This window comes from Artemia sp. Qi Xiang Cuo, chromosome 12 (assembly GCF_049724085.1).
Source record: "Artemia sp. Qi Xiang Cuo chromosome 12, ASM4972408v1, whole genome shotgun sequence".
Taxonomy (NCBI): domain Eukaryota; kingdom Metazoa; phylum Arthropoda; class Branchiopoda; order Anostraca; family Artemiidae; genus Artemia; species Artemia sp. Qi Xiang Cuo.
The window spans coordinates 63,742,540-63,767,762 of NC_142805.1; the positions used below are offsets into that span (position 1 = coordinate 63,742,540).

At 35.8% G+C, this 25,223-nt stretch overlaps 1 protein-coding gene across 4 annotated transcripts in view; it reads left to right on the plus strand.

Annotated features, from left to right (window-relative positions):
• The window catches only part of metro (membrane palmitoylated protein 7-like protein metro), a 104,039-nt gene extending 83,574 nt beyond the window's left edge, over positions 1–20,465 (plus strand). For 3 of the 4 annotated variants that reach the window (XM_089098440.1, XM_089098443.1, XM_089098441.1), the window contains 4 exons: positions 10,259–10,546; positions 12,427–12,629; positions 15,595–15,735; positions 18,425–20,465. In XM_089098440.1, coding sequence (XP_088954566.1) covers positions 10,259–10,546; positions 12,427–12,629; positions 15,595–15,735; positions 18,425–18,601 — 809 coding nt within the window. In that variant the 3' untranslated portion in view covers positions 18,602–20,465. The remainder of the gene's footprint in view (positions 1–10,258; positions 10,547–12,426; positions 12,630–15,594; positions 15,736–18,424) is intronic. The other variant, XM_089098442.1, reaches the window with a different exon arrangement.
• The last annotated feature ends 4,758 nt before the right edge of the window (positions 20,466–25,223 follow it).

Sequence of the window (25,223 nt, forward strand, 5' to 3'; positions counted from 1 at the left end):
GCTCCTAACGCAAGTTTATCGGATCATCCTATTTTGCGCCCCCCCCCTCATTTTTTGGATCAACCTAAATTTGAGTCATGTTTTTATAAACCCTAACCGTGGGTAAGCAACACGTTTGCAGCAGTTAGATGTCTGATTTTTTATCAGAACCCCTTGATATGGAATCTCCCTTCTTTAATAAGAGTTTTAAGTGGATAGAAGTTGCAGAAAGTTGGAAGTGATAATTAGCCTCCCTTAAAAATAAAAAATCTTAGACTTTGTATTTTAATCCATATAAGTGATATATATATATAACCAGGAGTGAAGATTACTTGAAGAATTCATTAGTGACGTCACCAATCATTCCTATTGAAATAAATTCAACCAATCACGTCTTGACAAATCTACATCAGGTATTCTTTCCTTCATATTAGATAAACATTGAGAACGGCGATTTCTTCGCGCTGCGTTTCCTCTGTGAGCTGTATTTTGTTACTAGTCGATCACGGATTACGGACTCGAATCACGCCGGACTCTTCCTGAGAGCCGCGTTTTATTTGACCGCGCTTAACACCAAATACAAATCTTAAGAGCAGTTGTTTGTGCAGATTTCTGGCAGGATATACCAGGCAATAGGCAGAAGAGGGGAGGGTACCCGCCGCAAGCGCCGTACGTACCCGCCGGTATAAAATTACCTTAGAATTGCGGGGAATAGGTGAGCGGGTTTCGACACTTCCCCTGTTCCTGTGTATTGTGCCAGAATTGGCCATGACTAAAGATACATGTGGAATCTGCTCCGCCAATGTAACCAGCAAGACCGGTGGCGTAGCATACACTAAGTGCAAAAAGTGGTTTCATTTCACATGCGGTAAAGTTAAATACTCTCCAGATCTAAAGAATATATACCTTTGCTCTCCATGCAAACTAAAAAATGCTGTTACTGTTGCGTCTCCGAAAGTGACCGGAAAACCGACTAAGACGACTACTTCCATTCCCAATTCAGCGGGATCTAGCGGGCTTCTCCGCCCCCAAGCATGTAGTATTCTCTCCAAGTCGGCCGAAAGTCCTATTGTAATCACTAAGCCCCCGTATTCTACTCTTGCCATTATGAACCCCGGTGATAGTGAAAAACCCGAACTTGAACCAGTTTCACAACCACCAATAACACCCGCTCCTGAAGTATTACCAGAAGAAGTAAATGAGGCTAGAAAAACGCAGAACAGGAATGACGTGCCTGCCTTAGGCTTGCCTCCATCCGAGTCTTTGCTAATCCCCGACCTCTCTAGGTACATCACCTGTCACATACCAGCTGGGGGAAGCCCCTCCTTTGAATGCCATTCTTGCAAAAGATGGCAGCATGGTGCATGCGCTGCAATATATGCAGACCTAGTACTGGCTCTGCAGAAGCTGCCGGGCCGGTACTTTTCGTTCACGTGTACTAACTGCTATCAACGTCCCTGCCATACGCCTATACAGCTAAACCAAAGTACCCAAATCTCTCCTGATCAAGATGAATTGAGCCAAAATCCAAAGAAACAAATCAAAGAACCCTTAGTATGCCGTTTCCACCTCTGGGGAATTTGCCGAAACAGTGTGGATTGTCCCTTTCTACACATCTGCACAGATTTCTATAGGGGAAAATGTGGCAACGATCAATGTATATTGGTACACAAAGAACCTTGCCGAAAGTTCTCCTCTGGTCTTTGCTTCGTGAATGACTGTCCTAAAGTGCACCTGCCAGCTAAACGTCGCCTGCATCGGGCAATAAAAACACACCCGAAGCAGTAAAAAAACGGGTTCCCAGCGAGATCCGAAGTTGGGAAACAAGATATCAGAACAGGAGATCGTTTACTGAGAATTGTCCCCTTAATGCAGTTGAAACTCACACCTCCGTGGACGGACAACAGCATACATCCTCTAGCTCCCCCTCCCCCCTACCAAAGACCGTGGCTACCAGCACCCCCAATAAGATGGCAAGCTATACCATACGGGCCTGTACCAGATATCAGACTAACTATCCTGCCAGCACACCAAGTTATTAACCCCCCTTTTCCAACGAGGAACAGATTTTCACAGTTCATCGAGTCGCTAGTCTAATAAAGTCCATTATCGATTTCCACTGCACAATACCACCACCAATTAATCAAGCTTTACTCCATGAACAACTCCCACCACCTTACAATCAACAAAAAGGTCACCTTCAACAAGTGAAAACACCTGTTGCAACCTTAAAATACAATCCCAAGGATACTCAGCGCTCAGCTCAAATGGATGCCCAAAGACACCGAACTCTACACGGTACGACAAAGGACTGTAATCACACAAAGCAGAAGTATTCATTTCCCAAAATCCTGCTCGCAGACGTCCGCTCTCTTGGGAATAAAGTTGAAGAGCTGGAAACCACCCTCATACAAAATGACATTGAAGTGGCTTGCTTGTGCGAAACTTGGTCCGCGTCTGACACATGCACGCTTATTTCCGGGTACGATGTGTATCTACTCCCAAGATTAAATAAGGACGGGGCCATTGTGAGTCATGGTGGCGGAGTTGGTTTTCTTTGCAAGTCTGCAATTCCGAATCGAGCCCTAAATATACCTATCCCTAGGAAACCTGAGCACGAAGTTCTGTGGCTTTGGACAAGGCCCAGATACTTACCAAAAGAAGTATCGTCAATCATTTTTGGTGTAGTCTACTACCCGCCAAGAGCATCGTTCCGAAAGGAACTCGTACTCTACCTACAGCATTCGGTTGACTACATAAGATCCCAATACCCATACGCTGCTATTCAGATCCTGGGCGACTTTAATGATTTAAAGGCTAGCTGGCTCTCAAGTTCACTCTCACTTACGCAAGTTGTTGAAGTCCCAATACGCGAGGAAAAAGTACTAGACCTTATCTTTACCAATATTGAGGAGTTCTATAATCCCCCCTACACTCTCCCCGCTACTGGAATGAGTGACCACCTTAATGTAATATGAAAGCCCAGCAGAGAACCTCCTGACAGATCCCAGTCAGTGGTGAAGTACCGCTCGCATACTCCAGAACAACTCCAGATTTACCCAGAGTGGCTAGCTATGAAAAACTGGTCGAAAGTACTTACTATGAAGAACGGCGACAATATGATGCAACAGGTCACTGCTCAGCTTTTGCAAGAATATAATGTAATATTTCCAGAAAAGACAATCCTGGTTAAGTCGAAAAATAAGCTGTGGGTAACTTGAAAGATTAAGTATATAATCAAATCGGGAAATGAGCTCTATAAGTTGGGATATCAAGATGAGGCTAAAAAAATGGGCAAGGTCATATGTCTGAAAATAAATAAATCTAAAAAGGAATTTGGTGCTCAAGTGGTTAACAAGCTTTGGAAGTCTAACCCCTCTAGATTCCACCAGAAGGTCCAGGAGATGGGACGGACTCGAAAGCAGCTGACAATCTACGGCTCTGATGGTGAACCTCTGAGCGCTGATATGATCAACACACATTTTTCAAATATTTGTCGCACACACCCACCTCTTGACGAGCTACCTGAAAATGGACCCATTGAACAAATTCCGATCATTCGCCCCCATGAAGTATACGAGAAGCTCAAACGCCTAGACATCAGGAAGAGTAATTACCCTCTAGAAATTCCTATTGAGTTGATAGCTCATTGCTCTGAGGAGCTTAGTCCTATTTTGGCTGCCTGTTTCAATCAATGTCTAATAGATGGTACATTCCCGGATTGCTTCAAGACAGCCTATATGACTCCCATTCCTAAAATAAAAAAACCTCTCTCACATAACGATTTGCGCCCGATTTCAAAAACCCCGTGCCTTTCCAAAGTGTTTGAAGGCTTTATCTGTGAATAATTTGGTTTCAGGCCTGGACATAATACTACCCACTATCTTGTATGTCTTCTTGACGATCTGATGAAACATCTCGAGAAGGAAGAGACATACGCAGAAATCCTTCTCAGCGATATAGTAAAGCCGGTTGACAGCATCCAACACCTGATAGCTATTAACCGAGCTAAAGAAATGGTTGCAAGCTTCCTGCACAATCGAAACTAATGTGTTTCACTCACGCAGGATGAAGCTTCCGAATTCCAAGAAATATGGTGCGGAGCACCCCAAGGGACAACATTAGGATCACTGATCTTTTTGATTGTTTTTAACCCTGTCCTAACACATATACAAAGTCGCTACAAGTTTGCTGACGACCTGTCAAGCATATCATTCCGCACCTTAGCGAGCCTAGCAGAGGAAATCGCCACCTCATCAATATTTTCCCAGCTAAAGCATAATCTTGAAGATGTAATGCTTACAGTTAGTGAAACCAAGAGCCATATTCTACGTGTTAGCTTTTTAAAATCTACAATTCCGTCCCAAGAAGACACTGGACTTACAACTAAAGATGAAATAAAAATCCTAGGAGTAATTTTCAAAAGCAACCTGAAATGGGATCCACATACAGTCTATACTCCAAAAGGCTTCCCTATACCTAAAATCCTTTGCTTGCCTAACACGGTTCAATATCCAAATTTCCATTATGCGCAGTCTATACTGTATGTATGTCCGATCGCAAACCGAGTATGCTTGTCCCGTTTGGCACCCAGGTCTACCGGCTATCCAAACCGAAAAGCTTGGAAATATTCAGAAGCGGGCGTGCCAAATAATGTTTGGGGCAAATTATACATCTTATGAGGACAGCCTGCAGAAACTGAGGCTTCAGAAACTATCTGAAAGGCGCCACGATCTCACGATGCGTTTCGGAAAAAAAATGCCTAAGTTCTGATGTCCATCGCGAAATACTACCGGATTTTCAGGAATCACAGACCAGTCGGCCAAACACACATAGAGGAGCCCCCACTTCTTCGTGCAAACTCCTTCGTCCCCCACCGTGAAAGGCATCAAAAAGGTTCCTATCATCGTTTGTTCCATACTTTGTGCACCATTATAATGAGGAACTAGTTGAAATGGAAATCTATAAAAAGTTGTGAAAAAGTTTATTTATTTTATATTTATTTATCTGATCTCATGTGTTGTATTTTCTTGTTGTTTGGCGTCCGCTGCTAGCTATAAGCTATAGTGAAAATTAAGAGTTATTATTACTATTATTATTATTATAATCGTCCCCATATCCTTAAAAAAAATATAAATACGGTATTAGATTAAATTGTGTAGCCAAAAGAAGGTTTCGAGTACATATTCTAACAATTTAGTATTAAAATGCTAAAAGTCAAAAGTCGAAACGCCACTTAGACTCTGTAGATAATCATCCCAAAAATCGAAACGTCACTTTGATTTTGTAGATATCACATATTTTTCCTTTTTTAATATTGCAGCAGTAGATCAAGGCATGTAGGAAAAAGAACGTTTTCACTTGATATAATAACAATTTTAATTATCTAGTATTGAATTGTTAAAAACCAAAAGCTAAAACGTCACTTTACTTTAGTAGATAATCATTACATTAAAAAAATATATGTATGATTGTAACTGACCTAGCCAAATGAACGTGTAGACTTTATATTCTAACAACTTTAACAATTTATTATTTCCACGTAGTTTTAACATTATCCCTTGCTGTGACTTTTTAAAATAACGAGTGGGAAAAATCTTCTGGCATTATTTCTGAAAAATCTATAGGTAACATTATATAATTATGGCTATTCTGGAGGATAGACTATAATGACAAAAGAGTAGTACCATCCTTAGGTCATACAAAACTAAAAAAAAAACAAAGTAATGGAATTCTTACCTTATAATGTGGAGTAGGTTTCTTTTAATCAAATTTTCATGTTTTCTTACATTGTCATCCAAGTTTTTAAAAAGTTTTTAAATTATATATTATCCAACTACTATAAATTCTTTTGCAATCACTTACTACTTTTGACAGGTCAAGAATACAACTTAATAAAGGAATACGATGCGTCACAAGATGAAAAACAAAGGAGAAGAATATTATTTGAGGTCATATCTGGGACCATTAGGGAGGGGGAGGAGTGGGCTGTATTTTTCTAATAGCGAATATTATGTTTGGAAAGATATAATATTTTCCAAATATTATATTTGGAAAAATCTATTGGGAAATGAAATGGTAATACTGCTTTGTTATTATAATCTTTTCTTTAGAAGAGTCCTAATTATAGGATGTCAACATATTTTTCATATTTTTATCTTATATTTTAATGTTATATATTCTATATATTATATTCTTTACATATTATATTCATTTTTAGTTTATGATAAAAGATTGTGTGACGCTGCTCAAGTCACAATAGTGGCTTAATAAAACGTCATACGTTCTTACCATCTCTACGTTTGTTGATAATGTTATTCAAAAAATGTGTTGTAAGTGCCAGTTAAGTATGATGTATTATTAGTTGAAAATAAAAGTCAAGTCAAGTCAAGTCATTATTATATTCTTTATATATTACATTTTTATGTTTGATATACCGTATGTCTTATATATTTCTTTATATTTTTTATCATTTATGTTTTTTTTTATCTAGTGACCTACCTGCGAATATTATTATGTGGAATTAAAGAAAATTAAAAATTCAAAATTAAAATTAAAAATTAAAAAAAAAGAAAATTAAAAATTCGTTTTCTTCAACTTTTGCTTTCTTTCTTGGACTTTCTTCTTTTTTCATTTGGAGAAAAAATAAATATATTTTATTTAGGAAGGCGGCGGAGCCATACTATTTAGTACAAAAAACGAAATGGATTTATCATAATTTGAAGCTCAAGAATTTATTGCGTTCAGTTTATTATACTTTATAGGATAAAGGATAACGATTCTCCAGAATCATTGATGTTTCATAGGTCATCAAATCGAGCTTTCAGTTGCAGGGTGTTTCTTACATTGACAGGTAGCAAGTCTGTCCCAAACTTTGCGAGAGCGAGAACCCCGACCCCGTATTGCCAAGCAGATCATAAATCCGCTATGCTTCCACGGGGTTGTAATACCTAATTAATTAAAATAAATGTAATTTAACGAGAATTGCAGAAAAGAAAACAAAGAGAAAGGAGAGTAGAATAAAAGTCGTGGGGCGAGGGGGTCTCTCTATCCACCTTCCTACATATGGGCTGGCATTGCTGTCAAAGAGAATCTATATTAGGTTATAATTAAATTAAAATAAGAATTGTTGGGGGTTCTTCAAGATGTCAAAACCTTGAAGCAAAAACATCGTTTAAAGGCCGTACTGCCAATCACTCATAAAAAAGAAGAAAATGTACGTCAAATCTTCCCCGGTTTTCAGTCTCACTCCCTCGTTAGTTATCCCCTTAGGGCATTCTTGGTCCCTATGCTGTTGACTTCTGCAAGCAGTGGAAGCTTTTTGACATGCCCAAAGTTTTTTTTCGCAATGACTGCTTAGAATTATTTTATATAATGTTTTTTTTTCTGATATAGCTAACAACTCATGTAAATGTGCATTATTGTGTAAAGATGCCCTGAAATGTATGTGTATGTTCTCTTAGTAATTTTTGCACTGTATCTCTACTTTAAGGATTGACGCAAGTAAAAAGCCTTAGGAATGTTGTTTTTAGGCTTCTTAAAAGAAGCATATACATACTTTTTTTTGTGCATTTCAAAAATGAAAATTGTTTTAATAAACCAGTTTAGTATGTGATGCATGCTATGTTCGGTTTCTTCAGCATGTTTTGTATGTTTTTATCTATTTCACAGTGTATTCATTTGATTTAGTAAAGAGCTACGAATGCAAAATAAGTTTTGAAAGAAAGAAGAAAACGCGCTAAAACAAAAAACAAAATCAGATAACAGATAGAGAAGAGGAATGTAACAAAGAGCCTTAGTGTTGGCTCCGGGGAAGGAATACTCAACCCAATAAAAAAATTCAAATTCGTATTCAAGCAAAAGTTGCTTGATTCTTCTATATTCTTTTAAATTTACACAAAGAGTAATTTAAATCTATTTTGTGGCATATTTGAAGCTGGCTCTCTTTCATTAATTCTTTAATTTTTTAAATCTAATAGCGCATATTTTGCGATTACCCCGACCCAGAAGCGGCTAATTTAAGAATCGCTTAAATGGGATCAATAACTGGCACAGATTCATGTTTTTTGGTTTAAGATTAGTCCTTATGAATTAAAATTTTAGTAGTTTACTATAATAAATCTAATTGTTAATTTTTTTAATTCTTTTTGGTTTCAACTTTTTGTTTCATGAAGTATCACCATCCTTATAATAATAATAATGACAATTGTGTCAACAATTATGACTATAATATATATATATTACCCACTAAAAAAGAAAACGTATAGGTAGAGTTCACAGTAAAGACAAAAGAAAACTTCTAAACCACACTGCAAAACTAATTAGCAACACACCAAACTGGCTAGGAAATGAAAAAGAACAAAGTGTTAACAATAAACTGTAACATGAAATAATTGTTTTTTTAAAATTAACTTATTATTTAATTAGTTTATTTTATTAATTTATTATAATGAATTTATTAATTGGAAGTTTTTGGTAGTATGTTATTTTTCCCAGAGTTAAGCATACAGTTCCAATATGGTTTGCGAACCAAAACTGATGGTTTGCGAACCCATTTTTCTCTTTTTGTTTGTTTCCCCCTTCCTTTATCTTATCTAGAAACTTGCTACATTGAAGTGTCTCGTATGACCCTCAAATGAGTTTAAAAGGATTTCTCATTGGCACAAAAAAAGACTCAGTTGAGTTACCTACGTTAAGTTTTCTTAAGTTATTGTGACCTTTTTATAGTAGTATTATCCCGTATATCCCATATACCTTAACGGAATAAACCTTAATCTTTCATCGGGGCTGTGGCTTTTTTTGGACGTTGGAACGTTGCAGACGTTAGTTGCCTTCACGATGAAATTTTGATGTTGTCTCCTGCAGATGCATATTTAAAAATTAAAATACAAAGAGAGACAAAAAAGTAGAGTTTTTTCGATCGGACTAATTTTTGTGTCTGAAAACAGAGATTGGGTGGGGCGTCCTCAGCCTGCTGTTGTATATGGTTCTTTGTGACGCGAAACTTAAATTTACGGTTTTAATTATTTTTGAAAATTGAGCACCTCTCTGAAATATTTGGTATGAAAACCAAACAGGTGAATTATATAAGCCTGTATGAAAACCAAACAGGTGAATTATATGAAATTTCGAGGAAATTATTGAAAAAGTCAGTATTTTTTTGTGGGGTAGAGCCTGGATCTTCCTAGATAAAAAAAAATGCTTGAAATGAGAAGAAATCAGGTAATATATGCTCATTTCATGCCTTAATGTTAAAGTTAATATTTGGTTTTACCTTTTAAAGTGGTTCTTCTTATGAAAATATGGGGTTTTCAGTCATTGCTATCTCACATAAATCCTATGTAAACCTACTACAACAGCAAATTTTTTAAAACCATTAAAATAATTATGAGAACTTGAAGGTTTCCACATGAAAGTTACGATATTTTCTTTGGGGAGGGAATTGAACTATTTAAAGTTTTGCTACCTAAAATTAAACGCAATTGGCAGATTTCATCTAAAATTGGAAAGGGGTTCGCATCCCCTTTCATAATAGCTAGCATTTATTTTCTAAAATAACCAGTAGAAAATATTCTATTTTAGTCTCTAATTCGTCTCTAATCTCTAAGTAGTCTAGTCTCTTTAACCAAACGATAACCAATATCACAAAATCACACATGAACTCACCAATACAACATCACACTGCTCATTTTAAATACAGCAACATCACACTACTCATTTTAAGGAAACTAAATGCAATTGTGTTCAAAAATGTTTGCACTGCATGAACTGAACGATTTATGAAACAGGTGAAAGCGCCACCACAGAAAATATTGCATAAACAGATAATTGAAAAGTAAAGCCTCGTTTTGATTGACATCATTTACCCTGCCAGCAGCATTTTTTGTAGGTGGATCATTTTTGAACTAGCGGTAATGGTTAGATAGTCAATATAACTGGACAGCCTTCGAATATTCCAAAGGCTATAATTGGCTGTCAAGTCGAAGATGGCCCTGCTGCTGACAGGGTGGATGATGTCAATCAAGACAAGGCTTAACACGGTCTGGCATAGTGGCAAATAACAATAGTCTGATAGGATAGTAGAATATATTCATTTGCATTACTTCTACTGTATATAAGTTGCTAATAAACATTCTTAATCGTTTTAAATTGCTGCTTGTAGCCCAATGTTTCTTTTTCTGCCTTCCAAATATTTTGGAAGTAGTGGACTAAAGCTTCTTTGGTGTTTTATCACTTAAATTTTATGTACTTTCAAAGCACGCGCCTCTTATTATTTTAGCTACATTTTGCTCGCTTTTATCGTGTCCAAAGACCCCGCGCTTCCCTCCCACATTACCTCCTTTGCTTTCGCCAACTTCGAAGACTATCAAAATTAATTATAACTTGGTAGAATCTGAAGATTTCGATCGAGAAGAAATACCAACATATGAAGAAGTGGCAAAACTGTATCCAAGGCCGGGGTATTTTAGGCCGTTGGTTTTGATTGGTCCTCCTGGTGTTGGAAGAAATGAACTGAAACGGCGGCTCATATCGCTGGATCCGGATAAATACAAAACAACTATACCATGTAAGTAGTTATTTGTTTTTGTACAGGTAATGGGAATTAGATATAACAAATCTCCCACGTGTCGTAGTCGGACTCATGGCCATCTACCAACTGGGCAGATAGCCGAACACTGAGCTACGACAGCCTTCCAAAAAATTATTCTTAGTGAATTAGACTTTAAATATAACTTTTTTGTTAATAATAATATACAAAATAATTAATGGCAGGCTTTTTCTTGTATAGTCTACTGGCATACATGCCATTAATTCATGCTATTATTTCTATTATGCAAAGGGAGTCAGAGCACAACCAATCATTTAATCAATCAATCATTTATTAATACAAAAAAAAACAATTACGAACGTAAAACGGTTTCTTGGCCCAAAAAGCTCGGCTTGTAGTTGGCCACACAATACAATAATAAAAAACTGGAATGAGACAAGGACATTCAACAGATAGGAAGGTTTCTGAAAATTATTTTGAAAAAAGAGAAGAGATACATATAAATTGGGGTAGAATTAAAAAAATTGTCAATCTTTTTTATGGGTGAATAGCCAAATTTAACTCAAACCCAGGCAGTTTTCACATTCGTATCCTGAACTTGAACGTGTTTGTGTTTTTTAACGCCATGTTAATCATAATAATGGACTGGTTCGCAGTGGTTAATCCAAAGTACAACGTTGAGCTACTCAAAAAACTTAGAGGGAATTTTGGGAAAAAAAGTCAATTGTGTATTGATGGATGGTTAATAAATCAGAATGATGCATCGTCTCACACGTTGGTATCAGTGAAGTAGTTTCTGACCGTAAAGCCTATCTGACATAGACCGCCTTATTAATTTGAGTTGGCCTTTCTGATTTTTTTATATTTCCAAAAATGAAACATTGGGATAAGAAATGAAAAGGGATCCCATTTTCCTTACTTTAAGATGTTCAGGAGAAAATGGAGAAGCTCCCAGGGATGCCAATAAGGGGGGAGGGGTATCCTCCTATTTTTTGAAAAATATCTGCTTTTTTCGCATTTGAAATAAATAAAATGATAAAAAACTCTGTATGTAGAAAAACATCCTTTTGTATTTTCACTAAAACAAAATTGAAAAAATTATCCTCTTATATAGGTTATGAAACTTTTCGGGTTCAGTCTTGTGTTTGCAAGACCGTAGTTTTTCTTTTTATAGAGCTGGTTATCTCTATGTAATACTGTTGAATATTTTTTTTTATAACCTTTTTGGTTTTATATATTACCTGATTGTGGCACATGAACTAAAATAGTAATCAATTCATACTGAAATGCTATAGCATATTCATAAAAAGCAGAACATGGCAACTTCAGTATCGCATAAGAGAAAATCTTATAGAGTAAGAGTGGCGAACCAGGCTTTATTAGGTTACCAAAGATAATGCAGGGTCATGGGAAATAATAAAGTAAAAACATGACATAATATAGGCTTCGTTGAACTATTTTGCCCCACCCTAAATGTAACTAAAAACGTTAAAGGGCTGTTTTAACAGGAAATCCCGCCTCGTATGTTAAATAGAATTGGTTGCCAATTAGAGCGAGCTCTGTCATGAAATTCTTGAACACCGAAAGACCGAAAAAAGCCGTGATAACGATGTTGACAGCAAAAAAGCAAACATCCGGATTGCAGCGGTAGGTAGCAACCTAGTAAGAGACAATCATGTCCAATGTTATCAGTACCGAATCCCTAAACTTATAATGCTTATATTAAAAGACGATCATTAAAAGAGCTAACCATTGCATATATTGGACTTAGTTAGCAGTCTGATTCTTTGAGGATCGTCTCTTACTATTCCAAAGAATAATGAAACAGGCCGCCACCTTCTCGTAATACAATATAGTTGTACAGAATTTTTCTATAATGTCATTTTATTTTACTTTAGATACATCTCGGTCGGCAAAGCCGGGTGAAATTGAGGGAGAAGACTATCATTTTGTTAACCGTTCGCAAATGGAGAAAGATATAGCTGCTGGCCGCTACATCGAATATGGAGAGTATAAAGGAAATTTATATGGCACTGCCGCCGACAGTATCCAAGAGCAAATGGATGCTGGCTATCTTTGTGTGCTCAATCCGCATTATCAAGTAAAGTTTTATTCTATTTCTTGGTTCTTATTCTTTACTTTCTTCGTTTTTCTTCCTCTTTTCTTTGTATATGCATAAGAATAATTTTATTGACCTATTTGTCACTGGTGAGAAGTGCACATTATGTCTTTTGATTTTGGGAGGCTGAAGAGAATCTATTTACTTTATTAACAGTACGGTAATCCAGCAGTGTAGCTAGTAGGCTAGGGGGGTACACTAGTCCCCTGGTACAAGATTTACTGGGGCATCATTTCGATAGATTTCATGAAAAATAGTCCCACTGAGGCTGTTGAGGGGGTTGTCATGGTAGATTCAAGGGGTGGTTTTTGGGGCATATACCCCCAGAAGGATGAAAATTGCCCTAATTTTAGGATTAGAGAAGCTAAAAATACCCATGGAATGGCCAAATTCTTATGACTGTTCCCCGAAACATTAATTCTATAACCGCCCCTGAAGAAAAGAGGATCTTGTGCTACAATTTTTCCATATAATCTTGTAAACAAAATAGAATTGTGAAAATTTCCTTTTGTTGTGGTATCTTTTCCATCAAACAGTTGGTGTGTAGTTTTCTGCTATAGTGGATTTCGTTGGAGTTTTAGATAATTGTTTGTACAATCGTATATCCGAAAGAAATCTAGTAGTATCAACAATGGATTATTTTTGTAAGCTCAACCCTCATTATCAAGTGAGGTCTTGTAGCATTTTTTTCTTGGTTTTTATTCTCAAGTTTAGTTTTTTTCCACTTGTTCCTTTTTCATATATCAAACAGTTCGTGGTAACGAACTGTAAGTAAGGAGCGACCCGGCTCAATGGTAACCGAAACTCTAGAAAACGGGTTTTTTGATACCAATAGATGCATCAAAAGAATCAAATTTCAATGCTGATTTCAAATATATAACTTTCATCAAGTTCTACCCATCAAAAATTACGCGCCTGAGAAAATTTGGCTGATTTTCAAAAAAAGGGGGAAAGACCCCCTAAAAATTATAGAACCTTAATGAAAATCACACCATCATATTCAGCGTATCAGAGAACCCTACTGTAGAGGTTTCAAGCACCTATCTACAAAAATGCGGAATTTTGCATTTTTTGCCAGAAGAAAGATCACGGATACGTGATTATTTGTTTTTTTTTTTTTTTTTTTCTAGGGGTGATCGTTTTTACCCAGGGGTCCTAGAATATAGGGGAAGGGCTCATTGGAACGGAAATTAAAATTTATAGTGCCCTTTTTAAGTGACCAAAAAAATGGAGGACAACTAGGCCCCCTCCCACGCTTATTGTTTTCTCAAAGTCACCCGATCAAAGTTTTGAGATAGCCGTTTTGTTCAGCATGGTCGAAAATATAATAAATATGTCTTTTAGGATGACTTAATCCCCCGAAGTCCCCTGAGGGAGGGCTAAAAGTTATGAACTTTACCCAATGTCAAGGAGCCATCTTCATGGGTAAAAGTGGGCCGGAAGTTTCGACCCTCCGACCACAGCCCCCCTTTAACGTCGTCCGATGGGGCTTAAATTTAGAGATTAAGCTTTCCAAGGGCCCGGGAGCTTACCCTCGAAATTTTAGCTAAATCCGATCACTCCTTCCCTGTTTTCCAAAAACCAAATATAGCCACTAAAAGTTCATATATATATATATATATATATATATATATATATATATATATATATATATATATATATATATATATATATATATATATATATATATATATATATATATATATATATATATATATATATATATATATATATATATATATATATATATATATATATATATATATATATATATGTCGGAGGGGCGCCCCTTCATGGCAATTTCCCTTCCCCCATGAAAACTTCCTTCATGGACAGATCCTCCGACATAACCCCCGACCCACCCCCCCCCACTACCTGAAAAAAAACCTCCTGAAAACTTCTGTATACTTCCCAATAACCAATACTATATGTTAATTATTTGAAAAAAAACTACGTTTTCTAAAGAGTTAAAGAGGCTGAGTTACAAGGTCGAACCTTAAAACGTACAGGGATTAGGAGGCACAGTTGGGGGGCTGCCTCCCCCCAAGTCCCCTGCTTTTGCAGCCTCTTTTGTTAAGGTTTTTTAAGTCCTGTACCCTGCAATCAATTGGTCGTACCAATACGAATGAAACTGTTTCAATGGCATTTTTTTAATATCTTCTGAGGGATTTGGCAATGACTACTCAGTCTGTTACAGTTATAACTACAAACTTGTCTCTGTGCCAGGTAGTGTTATGTACTCAGTGTGATTATGTATGATGGTAAAATTAAATGAACCTGAACTGCCAGTTTATTCTGAGCCTTTCTTCTGCTCCCTGCTTTTCTGTTCAAAATTGTTGAAGTTCATCACAGTATAGCTTGTTATTGGTTAGGGAAAAATCTCCTGAGGAAACGGAAAATAATAATTCTCAGTAGGGTTTTTAATCAAATAAATGCAATAGTATATATATATATATATATATATATATATATATATATATATATATATATATATATATATATATATATATATATATATATATATATATATATATATATATATATATATATGATCTCTTCAAGACAAATGATCTCTGTGAGAGGCAAATCTGGCATTAACTTTTTCAGAATTGTATACAAATGATCCATTTAATAATGAAATAATAATAATAGTAAATAAGTAAATAAATAGTAAAAGAAATAAAATAATATATTTAATATAAAATTAAATAGTTAAAAAATATAAATTATATAATACAGTAAAATAATGTAATTAAATAACATCATTAAATTAAACTATATTGAGATTAGTTTTTAATCTCCTCTCCGTAAAGGAAATTAAAATATTGTATTCGTATTAAAGTTTTAAATCATATAAAATCTTGACAATCAATTCTGGACTAGCCTAATGACCGAATTTCTTAAAATTTGGTAATTTTTTAATATTTTCTTTATCCAATATTTTTAGGCATTGAAAACTGTAAGGACTGCTGATTTGAAGCCTTACATCATTTATATTAAGCCACCGGCTTTTGAAGTCCTTAAAGAAACACGCCATTCTTCCTACGCCAGGTCAACTTTTGACGAGACTAACTCAAGAGGATTCACGGTACGCTTTCTTCTCCTTTTTCTTTATATTTATTCACTATACATGGTTCAGACATCTACATGGCCCCCTCCCTCTAAAAACTCCAGTGCTCCTTGAAGTTCCTTGCATAATATAGCCCCCTCCCTCTAAAAACCCCTAATTGTTTCCCCTGTGAGTTCCTTGTATAACACTGCCCCCCTCCGCCGAAAAACTCTTTAATCGCTTCTCCTGTGAGCTCCTTGTATAATTTTTTCGTAAAATTCGACAGCTTTTTTCTTTGCATTTATGTATGTATGTATATGTTGTATAATGTATGTTTAACTGGTAGATATTTTTGCAAGTACTCTATGTTGTTATTTTATGCTATTAGTTAATTCTGCTAATTGCTTTGTTGGCATACTAGAAATTTGACGAAACAGAAATTACAATTCTAGAAATGATTCAAAAAGGAACATTAGTTTTGGAAAATTGCTTGCAGGAGAATTGAAAAACAAATAAAATAAAGCGATGAAAATAAGTAATGATAATAATAATAATAAAAATGAAGAAATATCAAATAACAATTAAAACAATAAAAATGGTTAAAATAAAATTCATAATATTCTCATGAAGTAGCACCTTTCCTTCGTCTTAAAGATATTACTTTACGTTTTGTTTTAGGAAATGTCCATTTGAAGCTTCTTTTGAAATTCGTAGTAACCGTAGGAACAACCTTTTAATGAAGCAAATGCTTTAATTTCAGTTTGAATGAAAATGCCAGGTCGCCAGAGGCTCTTTTGATCAATTTTGTGGAAGGGACTCAGTAAATTAAAACGACCCGTTTTGTAAGGAATAAGACAATTAAATAATGATCCCCCAGAACCATTAATCAAGGCCGTACCCAGGGTTTTTTTTCGGAGTTTTTTTTTGGGGGGGGCACAAAAAATCTCAAAAAACGCATACAAAATTTGTTTTGTCGATTTTTGTTACTTTTTTAAGAGTCAGACAAACATTTCGGGGGGAGGGTTTCAAACCCCCTAACCCCCCTCCACTGGATAAAGCCTTGCCATTAATGCTACATAAGTTGCGAATCGAAATTTCAGTTGCTGGGTCTTTTTTAAAGGGACACATAGCTGGCCTGTTGTCCAACCGTGCGTCAACGGGGGTCGATTTCTTGACCCGTATTGACAAGCAGAGGTTCATTCCTCTGTGCAATCACAGAGCTGCAATAGAAAGCGAAAGTTTATGTTAAAAAAATGAGAAATAATAACTATGTTTACATCAAAAGGTTTTGGCTTTATTGCTGATTTCAAATGTAATTAAAATGGAATTCAACTATTGATAATGGGTAGAAATTTTAACAAGACACTGAACCTTGAAAGGCAAAGAAAAACACTTTTTTTATATATAAATAATAATACTAGTCTGAATGTTTTGGCTTCAAATCCATAAGGTTTTCATTTTTGTTTTGTTTTTCGTATAGAGTTTTGTGTTCGTCTCATTTTTTTGTGCATGTTTTAATATATTTATGCTAATTATTTTAATATAAGTTGATTAGTTAATTTAATTCAATTAATTTAATTTAATGCAAGATTGTTTAATATAATTTAATTTACTTTTTAGTAAATGTAATTAAGCTAATTAAGTTAATTTATTTATTTTTCTTTCTTCCTATTTTTTCACCCGTTGGCAAAGGCTTCCAGAAGTGCAGCCGAAATATTTGGGCTTTTGAATATTTACAAAAAATAATTTATTTTTTTCTATGCTTTAGTGTTCAATGTTTTATTAAAAGTCTACCGTTTTCAATATTTTCAGCTCATTTTTATTATGCAAATAAAGGTTGTGCTGGTCTAAAAAATCGTTTACTGATTCCAAATAAGTGAAACTCATCCGTAAAATATTCATCATAAGATTATTTGCAGAACTTACGAAAAGGCAGAAAACATCCATCCTTTCACTTTATCCATCAAATTAAGCATGCTTGAGAATCCTATCCGGAAATATTCAGACCCTATCTGCAAACTAGTGAAATTAATACTTTCCTGGGGAAAGTGGTCACGAATGTTTGAGTGTGTTTGTGTTTTTTTCCAACGATGATTGTGCGAAATCGTTTATCGTAAAATGTTTGGGATAGGACTCCTTCAAACCGATATCTAACGTTCTAGCACCTTTTTAAGTCAGAAAAGAGATAGCAAAACGCCGATTTTGGCAATCTTATGCTGTTAACAACGATGTTGGCCCTAATTGGCCCAAAATGCTATCAAGTCAAAACTATGAAATAATGAATTATAAATATAATTGTACGATCATGGTAAGATTTGTAAATGGGTATATGGCTATGCACCAACTATTATAGAAGTATGCAGTGACTATGTATGACTATGACTAGTGTGACTATGCACAACTATTATCTCCTTTTTTCAGGGGTTGGGGCCTAGGCACCGAAAAGAGTATTTAAAGCTCTCTTTTTCACAATTTACATCCTTCATATCTTTGTAGAAAATGGGGGAAAGGGGCTCGACTCCAAATCTCAGTTGATTCTGAGGAATATATTTGGGCTTTAGCTTGCAATACAGATGCTTAATGGTGATATCTCCAATTTTGGAAGTAGGGGTTTTTAACAGAAAACAAAAATTCTAACTATAGAAAGTATAATGGTAACCCTGTAGTAGAGAACGTATTCTGCCCCGTGTGCGTACTAACAACATATATTCACAATTTCTCATTTTAGGACGATGAATTCCGGGATATGATTCGAAGTGGTGAGCGAATAGAATTTCACTATTCTCATTGGTTTGACGAAATCATTGTCAACTCTGACCTGTCAGATGCCTTCGATCATCTTTTGCGTGCTGTTACCCGAGTCGAAAGTGAGCCTCTCTGGGTTCCTTCCTCTTGGGCCCTTTAAGTCTAAATATTTATTTTCGATGTATACCTGTTAGTAGAGCTGCATTCAAGAATTCGTTTGGGGGAAAAGCATTTTTTGCAAATTTTGAGCCATTCACTTGCCAAATTACTTCCATAAGACAGTAAACAGAAATTTGAGAAAGATAAGTACTTTGCTGGTTTTGACCATAGTGTGTAAAGAAATAAAGAAAGAATACATTACTGGACTTTACAGTCCTTACCGGCGGTGCTGATCTTCGTTTCATGGCCCTTCAGCCAAGAAATGCAATGGGAGGTTGGGGGCCAGCGACACCAGGACTCGATCCTTCAGAAAACTTTTTGACGAAAATTTGTGTTTTCATCTATTTCTCCCGTTCCAAAAATGTGAAAATTCTAGTTTTTTTGGGGGGTTTTCAAAAAAAAAAAAAAAAAAAAAATATTTAGACTTTTGAAATAAAAAAAGAGGTCGAAATAAACACTGAAATTTTTATTATTTTTTGCTTTGTTTTATCTTATGTTTTATTATTGTTATAATAAATACTTGTACATTAAGCTAATCCTGCAGAAAGCTTCAAAGCCCGATTTTTAGATTCCTCGTAAAATTATCGAAATGGGATGTACGCCTTCTTGTTTTGAGTGTAATGAAAAATTAAGGTGTGTTTTAATGATGCTTGTCAAATTACCCTTCACCACAAATGGTTTATCTGTCACAACTCAAAAATATCTCTCGTTTTTGGGGCATTTGTCATTATGTCTAGTAGATTTTATTTGGGTATTCAATTTAAGGCAACCAATTGGTGTAATGGAAAACCCTAAACCCTAAGAAAATTAAAGTGGAGTGATTTATGCTTTTGAATTGCTCAATTGTCAGAGCAATCTGCTTTGTATAATATCGAGACTTGGGGTTTTACCAGGAAATTGAAAAATAGGCAAATTATTATTTGGCAAAATATGCATTATTATTACAGAAATTTCACAAATCTTTTTTGGTCCTACCAATACAATGTTGATTAAAAAAAATAGTTTTACTAAAAAAAGCTATTGTTAAAAAGCTCTTGTTAAAAAAGCTCTTGTTAAAAAAGCTTGTTAAAAAAACTATCAAAAAGTGGTGTGAAAAGACAGTACACATTAAAAGCTGCTATTTATTTCAATATTAATGGTCAAGAACATACGCGGGATGAAGAGGGGGAGGGGCTTGGAGATCTTCCCCCTACGAAAAGTCACAGTTTTGATGTCTAATATCCACAATTTCCTATAATTCTATTCAGCTCCACTTATTTTTAGATTAATTTTATTCAAATATTTTAATTTCGAAGCAATGTTTAAAAATATGATTTATGGATAAAATAATTCAGTCCAGCAGAAAGCGTATGATTAGTAAGACTATTAAATTTTTAGTTTCGCTATTGCAATATATACATACTTAACTAGAAGATTAGAGTCTATTTGCAGTGAAGTGTATTGTATGTGTGTGTTATTGTGTTAAGCTTGTTAGGCAGGTAAGTTTGTTTGTACTAACTGACACACAAACTGTTATACTGTTTTTGTCAGATGTGTACTCTTGATTTAGTTTTGGCTTAGGATGGACGGGGGTGATTTAAAGCGTCAACACTTTAAAAAAGAAGAAGATAGGTGAATTACATGGAAAATTCTGGTCAATGTAAAATAATTGTAGCAATTTAGAGATTTGGGGAGGGGGAAGGGTGGTTCGGATGTCCTTCTTATGTATTTGCTTTGTTGTGCTTTTTCTTTTTGTTTTGTTGTCTTTTTTTACCCACATACAAAGTTTAAGCTTCTTATGCCAAACATATAGTCTTTTGTTTCCTTCCTATGTCTCAAATTGCTATACTGTTTTGGCCTAACGTGTACTCTGGATTTAAATTTGAGTCGGGAGTGGCGTGGGTGGGGGTTTAATTTAAAAACTTCACAAACTCAAAACCCGAAAAGAATGTGTCAATGTGGGGGAGGGCACGTTCCTCCTGAGTCCCACCCCCTAGTTTTTGAAAAAAATGTTGTTGTTTTTTTTTTTTGGGGGGGGGGTATTTTCAGTGAAATTGTCTCTTTTTTTTTTTTTTTTTTTTTAGTGAAAAAATCGGAAAAAGTGACAAACTTACCACCCTCTGGGTTGTGAAAAATACTTTATCTCCTTCTCTTAATTTTCACGAATTGATATTACTAAAAAGAAGGTGCTGAAAAGAGTTGATTTAAAAGAAATTTTCTGGACAATATAAATACAGTCGTACCAATTAAAAACAAATTAAGGTGGGCCCGATTTGGTTGTTCTTCACGCGTCCGCGCTTTGTTCTGATTGCGTTTTTTATGCTTGTCCTCAACAAATTTTTAACCTAAGTACAAAGTTTAAACCTCTTATCCCACATTAATTGTCTTGAATATCGTTCTCTCCTTTCGGTAATTTGATAACCGCAAATCCTTAGAAGAGTCAGAAGAGGTGTTTTAAATGTTGAAAATTGATGTCAATTAAATAAATGGTTACCAAAAAAGTTATTCCCTTAAATTTTTTTTTGTTTTCTTTCTTTTTTATGACTTGATAAAAATTATTGTTGTGACACATATCATTGTGGATTTCAATGGGGTCATTTTTTTTGTCTTTGCGCGTGTGAATAGGAATTGTTGAAAAGCGTGTGTTTTATGTACAATATCTTATAATAAGTTATTAAATGCTATTTCTTATGAACCGAATAAGTATGAGTGGTTTGAACCAATTAAATATTTTTTTAATTTTACTACTATAGATTTGGAATTGCATCTCTATATAAAAATGAAATAAAAAAAGTCGATGATTCTATACAGTGAAAAGAGGAAGGATTAAAATAGATTAATAAGGATGAATAGAGGATTAATAGTCATAAAACGTCATAATAGTAATAAAAAGACATTCGCTTGACAGTCTTCAGTGTGCAAAAGTAAACGAAGAGTAAAAAAATATACGGATTAAAACTTCTTAGGAGAAAAAAAACATAACTTTTTTCACTGATTAGAAGTATCCTCGTTTTTTCTGCTTCAAATTTTTCCTTCTAACCGTATATTGTCTACCCTTTATGTGGGCTGAGGACGGTTGAGTGGATGTCTCGGCCAGAATATCTGCATATTTATCCATCTTTTTTTCACTTAGCTGGAATTATCCTCGTTTTTCTCTTTCTTCACATTTTTTTTTTCATTTTGGCATGCATAGTTTTTAAAATTATTTATATCAAAGAAAGTGGAGTAATGGAGGGAGAAAAGGGGAACTCCCTGGATAGAACGGGGTGGGTAGTTTTGTGGCCTTAGATGGTTTTCTCCTATGGGGATTTATCAGTATTAGTTGATGAAATTTTAGTTTTGTCTGGAATGTTCACAACTACAAATTCAGAAGGTGATGGGTATCTATCAATTATTAAACATTTCTGTCAATCGTTAAAATAGGGATACAACTATTTCGTAACTATTTGGTAACCATTTAGTGAGCTCTATTAAGTTTTTTCGTATAAGGTGACTACGTTGTCTATGCTTGTTCATTCCCTTAATTAGTTTTTCAGGTTAAAATCATTGAATTGTAAGAACTAGCCTAGCTGCCGAAAGCTATGTGTGTCTAGTCTAGCAAAGGTGCTTAATATATGTTCATGTCTACCTTGTTTAATATAGAAGTTGTTGTAACTCTTGCTTTGTATTCCTATGGCTGTAGCTTTTCGATCTAGGTATCAGTTGAGGCTTATATAAAAGTGTACTTGTCAAAGAGTCTGTCCTTGGCCATTTCCCGTCCATGAACTCTCTTTGAAAAGTCCAAAAGACCGTCCCTGGTCTATAAACTACCAATTAAAGGTCCAGGAATCTCCCAAACGAAGGTATATTTAAACCACACAAAACTGAGGTGGTAAAGCCAGCTGTCTGGGTGATCACTTACCCAGCGAGCCAGTTGTGAACAGAACCGACTTCTTATATTACTACTGCTACTAATAACAATTCCCTTTAGCACCAATCACTGGAGGCCAACACAGCTGCGCAGGGTCCTCTTCCATCCCAATCTATTCAAAGCCTCCCTCTTTACCCCCTCCCAAGAAGTTCCAGTTTCCTTTAAATCCTTTCTAACTACGTCTTCTTACCCCATGAGATGACTACCTGATTTTTGTTTGACCTTAGATGAATTGCCAAAAAGGAAGATCTTTGGCAATGTATCATCTTTCATCCACAAAACGTGTCCTAGCCATCTCATCCTTTCTCTCATTATAGCTCTAGAAAGTGGCATAGAGCAAAATTTATCGTACAGCTAACTGCTTAAAAAATGCGGTCGGTCAGACGAGTACCCTAAACAATTCGTAGACAATTCCTCTGAAAAAAATATAAATCCTTCTCCGTCTTCTTAAATGCCCACGTGTCAGGGGCCAGGAAAAAACCTTCAGGAGGCCTGCTAGTGGGGAATGTTCAAGACGCCGGACCTTAGTGAGCAATTCCACCTGGCCCCAAGCAACTTTTTCCACCGAGGCCCTAGCGGGCAATTCTACAGGGGGCCCTAGCGATCAATTCCAACGGAGGCCCTAACCTAACATCCGGGGCCCTAGCGACCATTTCAACCGGAGGCCCTAGCAACTAATACCAACGGGGGCCCCTAGCATTCAATTTCACCGAGGGGCTCTGGCAAGCAATTCCAACGGGGCTCCTAGCAACCATTTCTACCAGGGGGGGGGGGGCTGAGTGAACTATTCCAACGGGGGCTCTAGCAACCATATCCACCAGTGGTCTCTAGCAAACAATTCCATTGGGGGACCTAGCCTTCAGTTTCACCGTCAAGACATTTTTCAAGACGTTTTTCTTCAAGACGTTTTTCAAGATTTCTTTGATTGTTATGTAATAGGGAATGTTTACTTATGTTAAGGATGACGACACCTCGCGTTACATGCTAGACTTCAGGGGGTCCGTGAGGGAAGTCCCGGTTGTAACTAAAAAAATCACATGCGTGGGGTGTTACGTAATGACGTGGGCACATGTGTGTTGTTACGTAATCCCAGCTAGTACTACCACTGCAACACGGATCTCCAAAATATGTTTTTTTAACTTTTGGTTACTCTGGACTGTGGTTCATCTTTTACTAGGTTGCAGCAAAAGCTGCAACCATGATGTTATGTTAATGTTAGTTACTATATGCAGACATTTGTTCTTCACTGGGTTTTAGATATCTTTACAACCATTATACTAATGTCCACAATCATATTGAACTATTCAAATCCTTTATATATCCTATCTATATGTTTTGCATCATCACGCATATGATGATTCATTTCAACATATCAGCTACTATGCCCTAGATTTCATTCTTCATTATAGTTTTGAAAACGTATTTTTCAACTTTTGGGTACTATGGACACTCTGTTTCGCCTTTTACAAGGTTGCACCAACTGCTGCAACCATGATTTTTTCAAAAATCAAGGTTGCAGCTGACTGCAAGCAATTGGTAGTATGGTTCGATCTTACTCTATTTTTAGGAGTTATGGGCTATTGTATTTTTTACTATGAAACGTGATGGTCTCTTAGTAGGCAGCAAGCTAACGCTGCAACCTGGACAGACTACCTGGACGGATATGGTCTTAAATCTACTCCGCTATGGTCCTTAAAATTAGTGTCAGATCGAAAAATAAAAGACAGTATTAGAATCGGCTTGTCCGAAATGGATATGGCCTTAAATCTACTCCGCTATAGTCCTTAAAATTTGTGTCAGATCGAAAAATAAAAGACAGTATTAGAATCGGCTTGTCCGAAATGGATATGGCCTTAAATCTACTCCCCTATAGTCCTTAAAATTTGTGTCAGATCGAAAAATAAAAGACAGTATTTTGAATCGCCTTGTCCGAACCCCTATATAGGAAATTTACAGCTCCTTGGTTTGAAGCAATCCAAATATATTGATTCTTTAGAATGAACTTTAGTCCTTAGCATCTGAAACGTATATTGCCAAGAGTAGCTACAGAAGTCGGTGAATAGAAACCTGACCAAACAACACTAGACCATAAGCCCACAGAGATTCGATGAGGTTTCGATCTATCCATATTCGGGGCACACACCCAACGCAACTTCCACTGCGCTAAGCTACTCATGTTACTGAATGTGATTAAAATGTTATATGATGTATTATAGGGAAAGTTTTGTTAAATTCCCAATTTTATAGCATAAAAGGAGCTCTAAATCATGGTCGTATAATAGTTCAATATGAATTTAATTTTTCTAATGATTGTTGGAATTTATTTTAAACTAGTGGAATTTATTTTATGTGTTGAGGGGGATTCGATTGGCCTGGATTGTAAAAGTATTTGATTTTTGGGTGTTTTTTTTTAGGATTGTTGTTAGGATTGTTAGGATTGTTGTTTAGCATTGTTGTAGAAAAACGAAAGAAAGAAGACAAGGACAAGAAGCATACTCTTGAAAGTTTTCTAGGCTAATGCAATCAAGGGTACCCTGGGAAACAATGAACTGACCCTGTCCCAGTGTACCCCGGAACACGCGTCCCAGAGTACCCTAACAGTACGAGCTTAAGAAAAAAAAAATTAGATCAGCCACTAGATGGCAGAAAAATGCAACAACATTTATACCATCAAAAAGCTCATAAATTTCTCTATCTAATTTGCTATAAGTAATTTTCTAGAAGCTGCTTACCA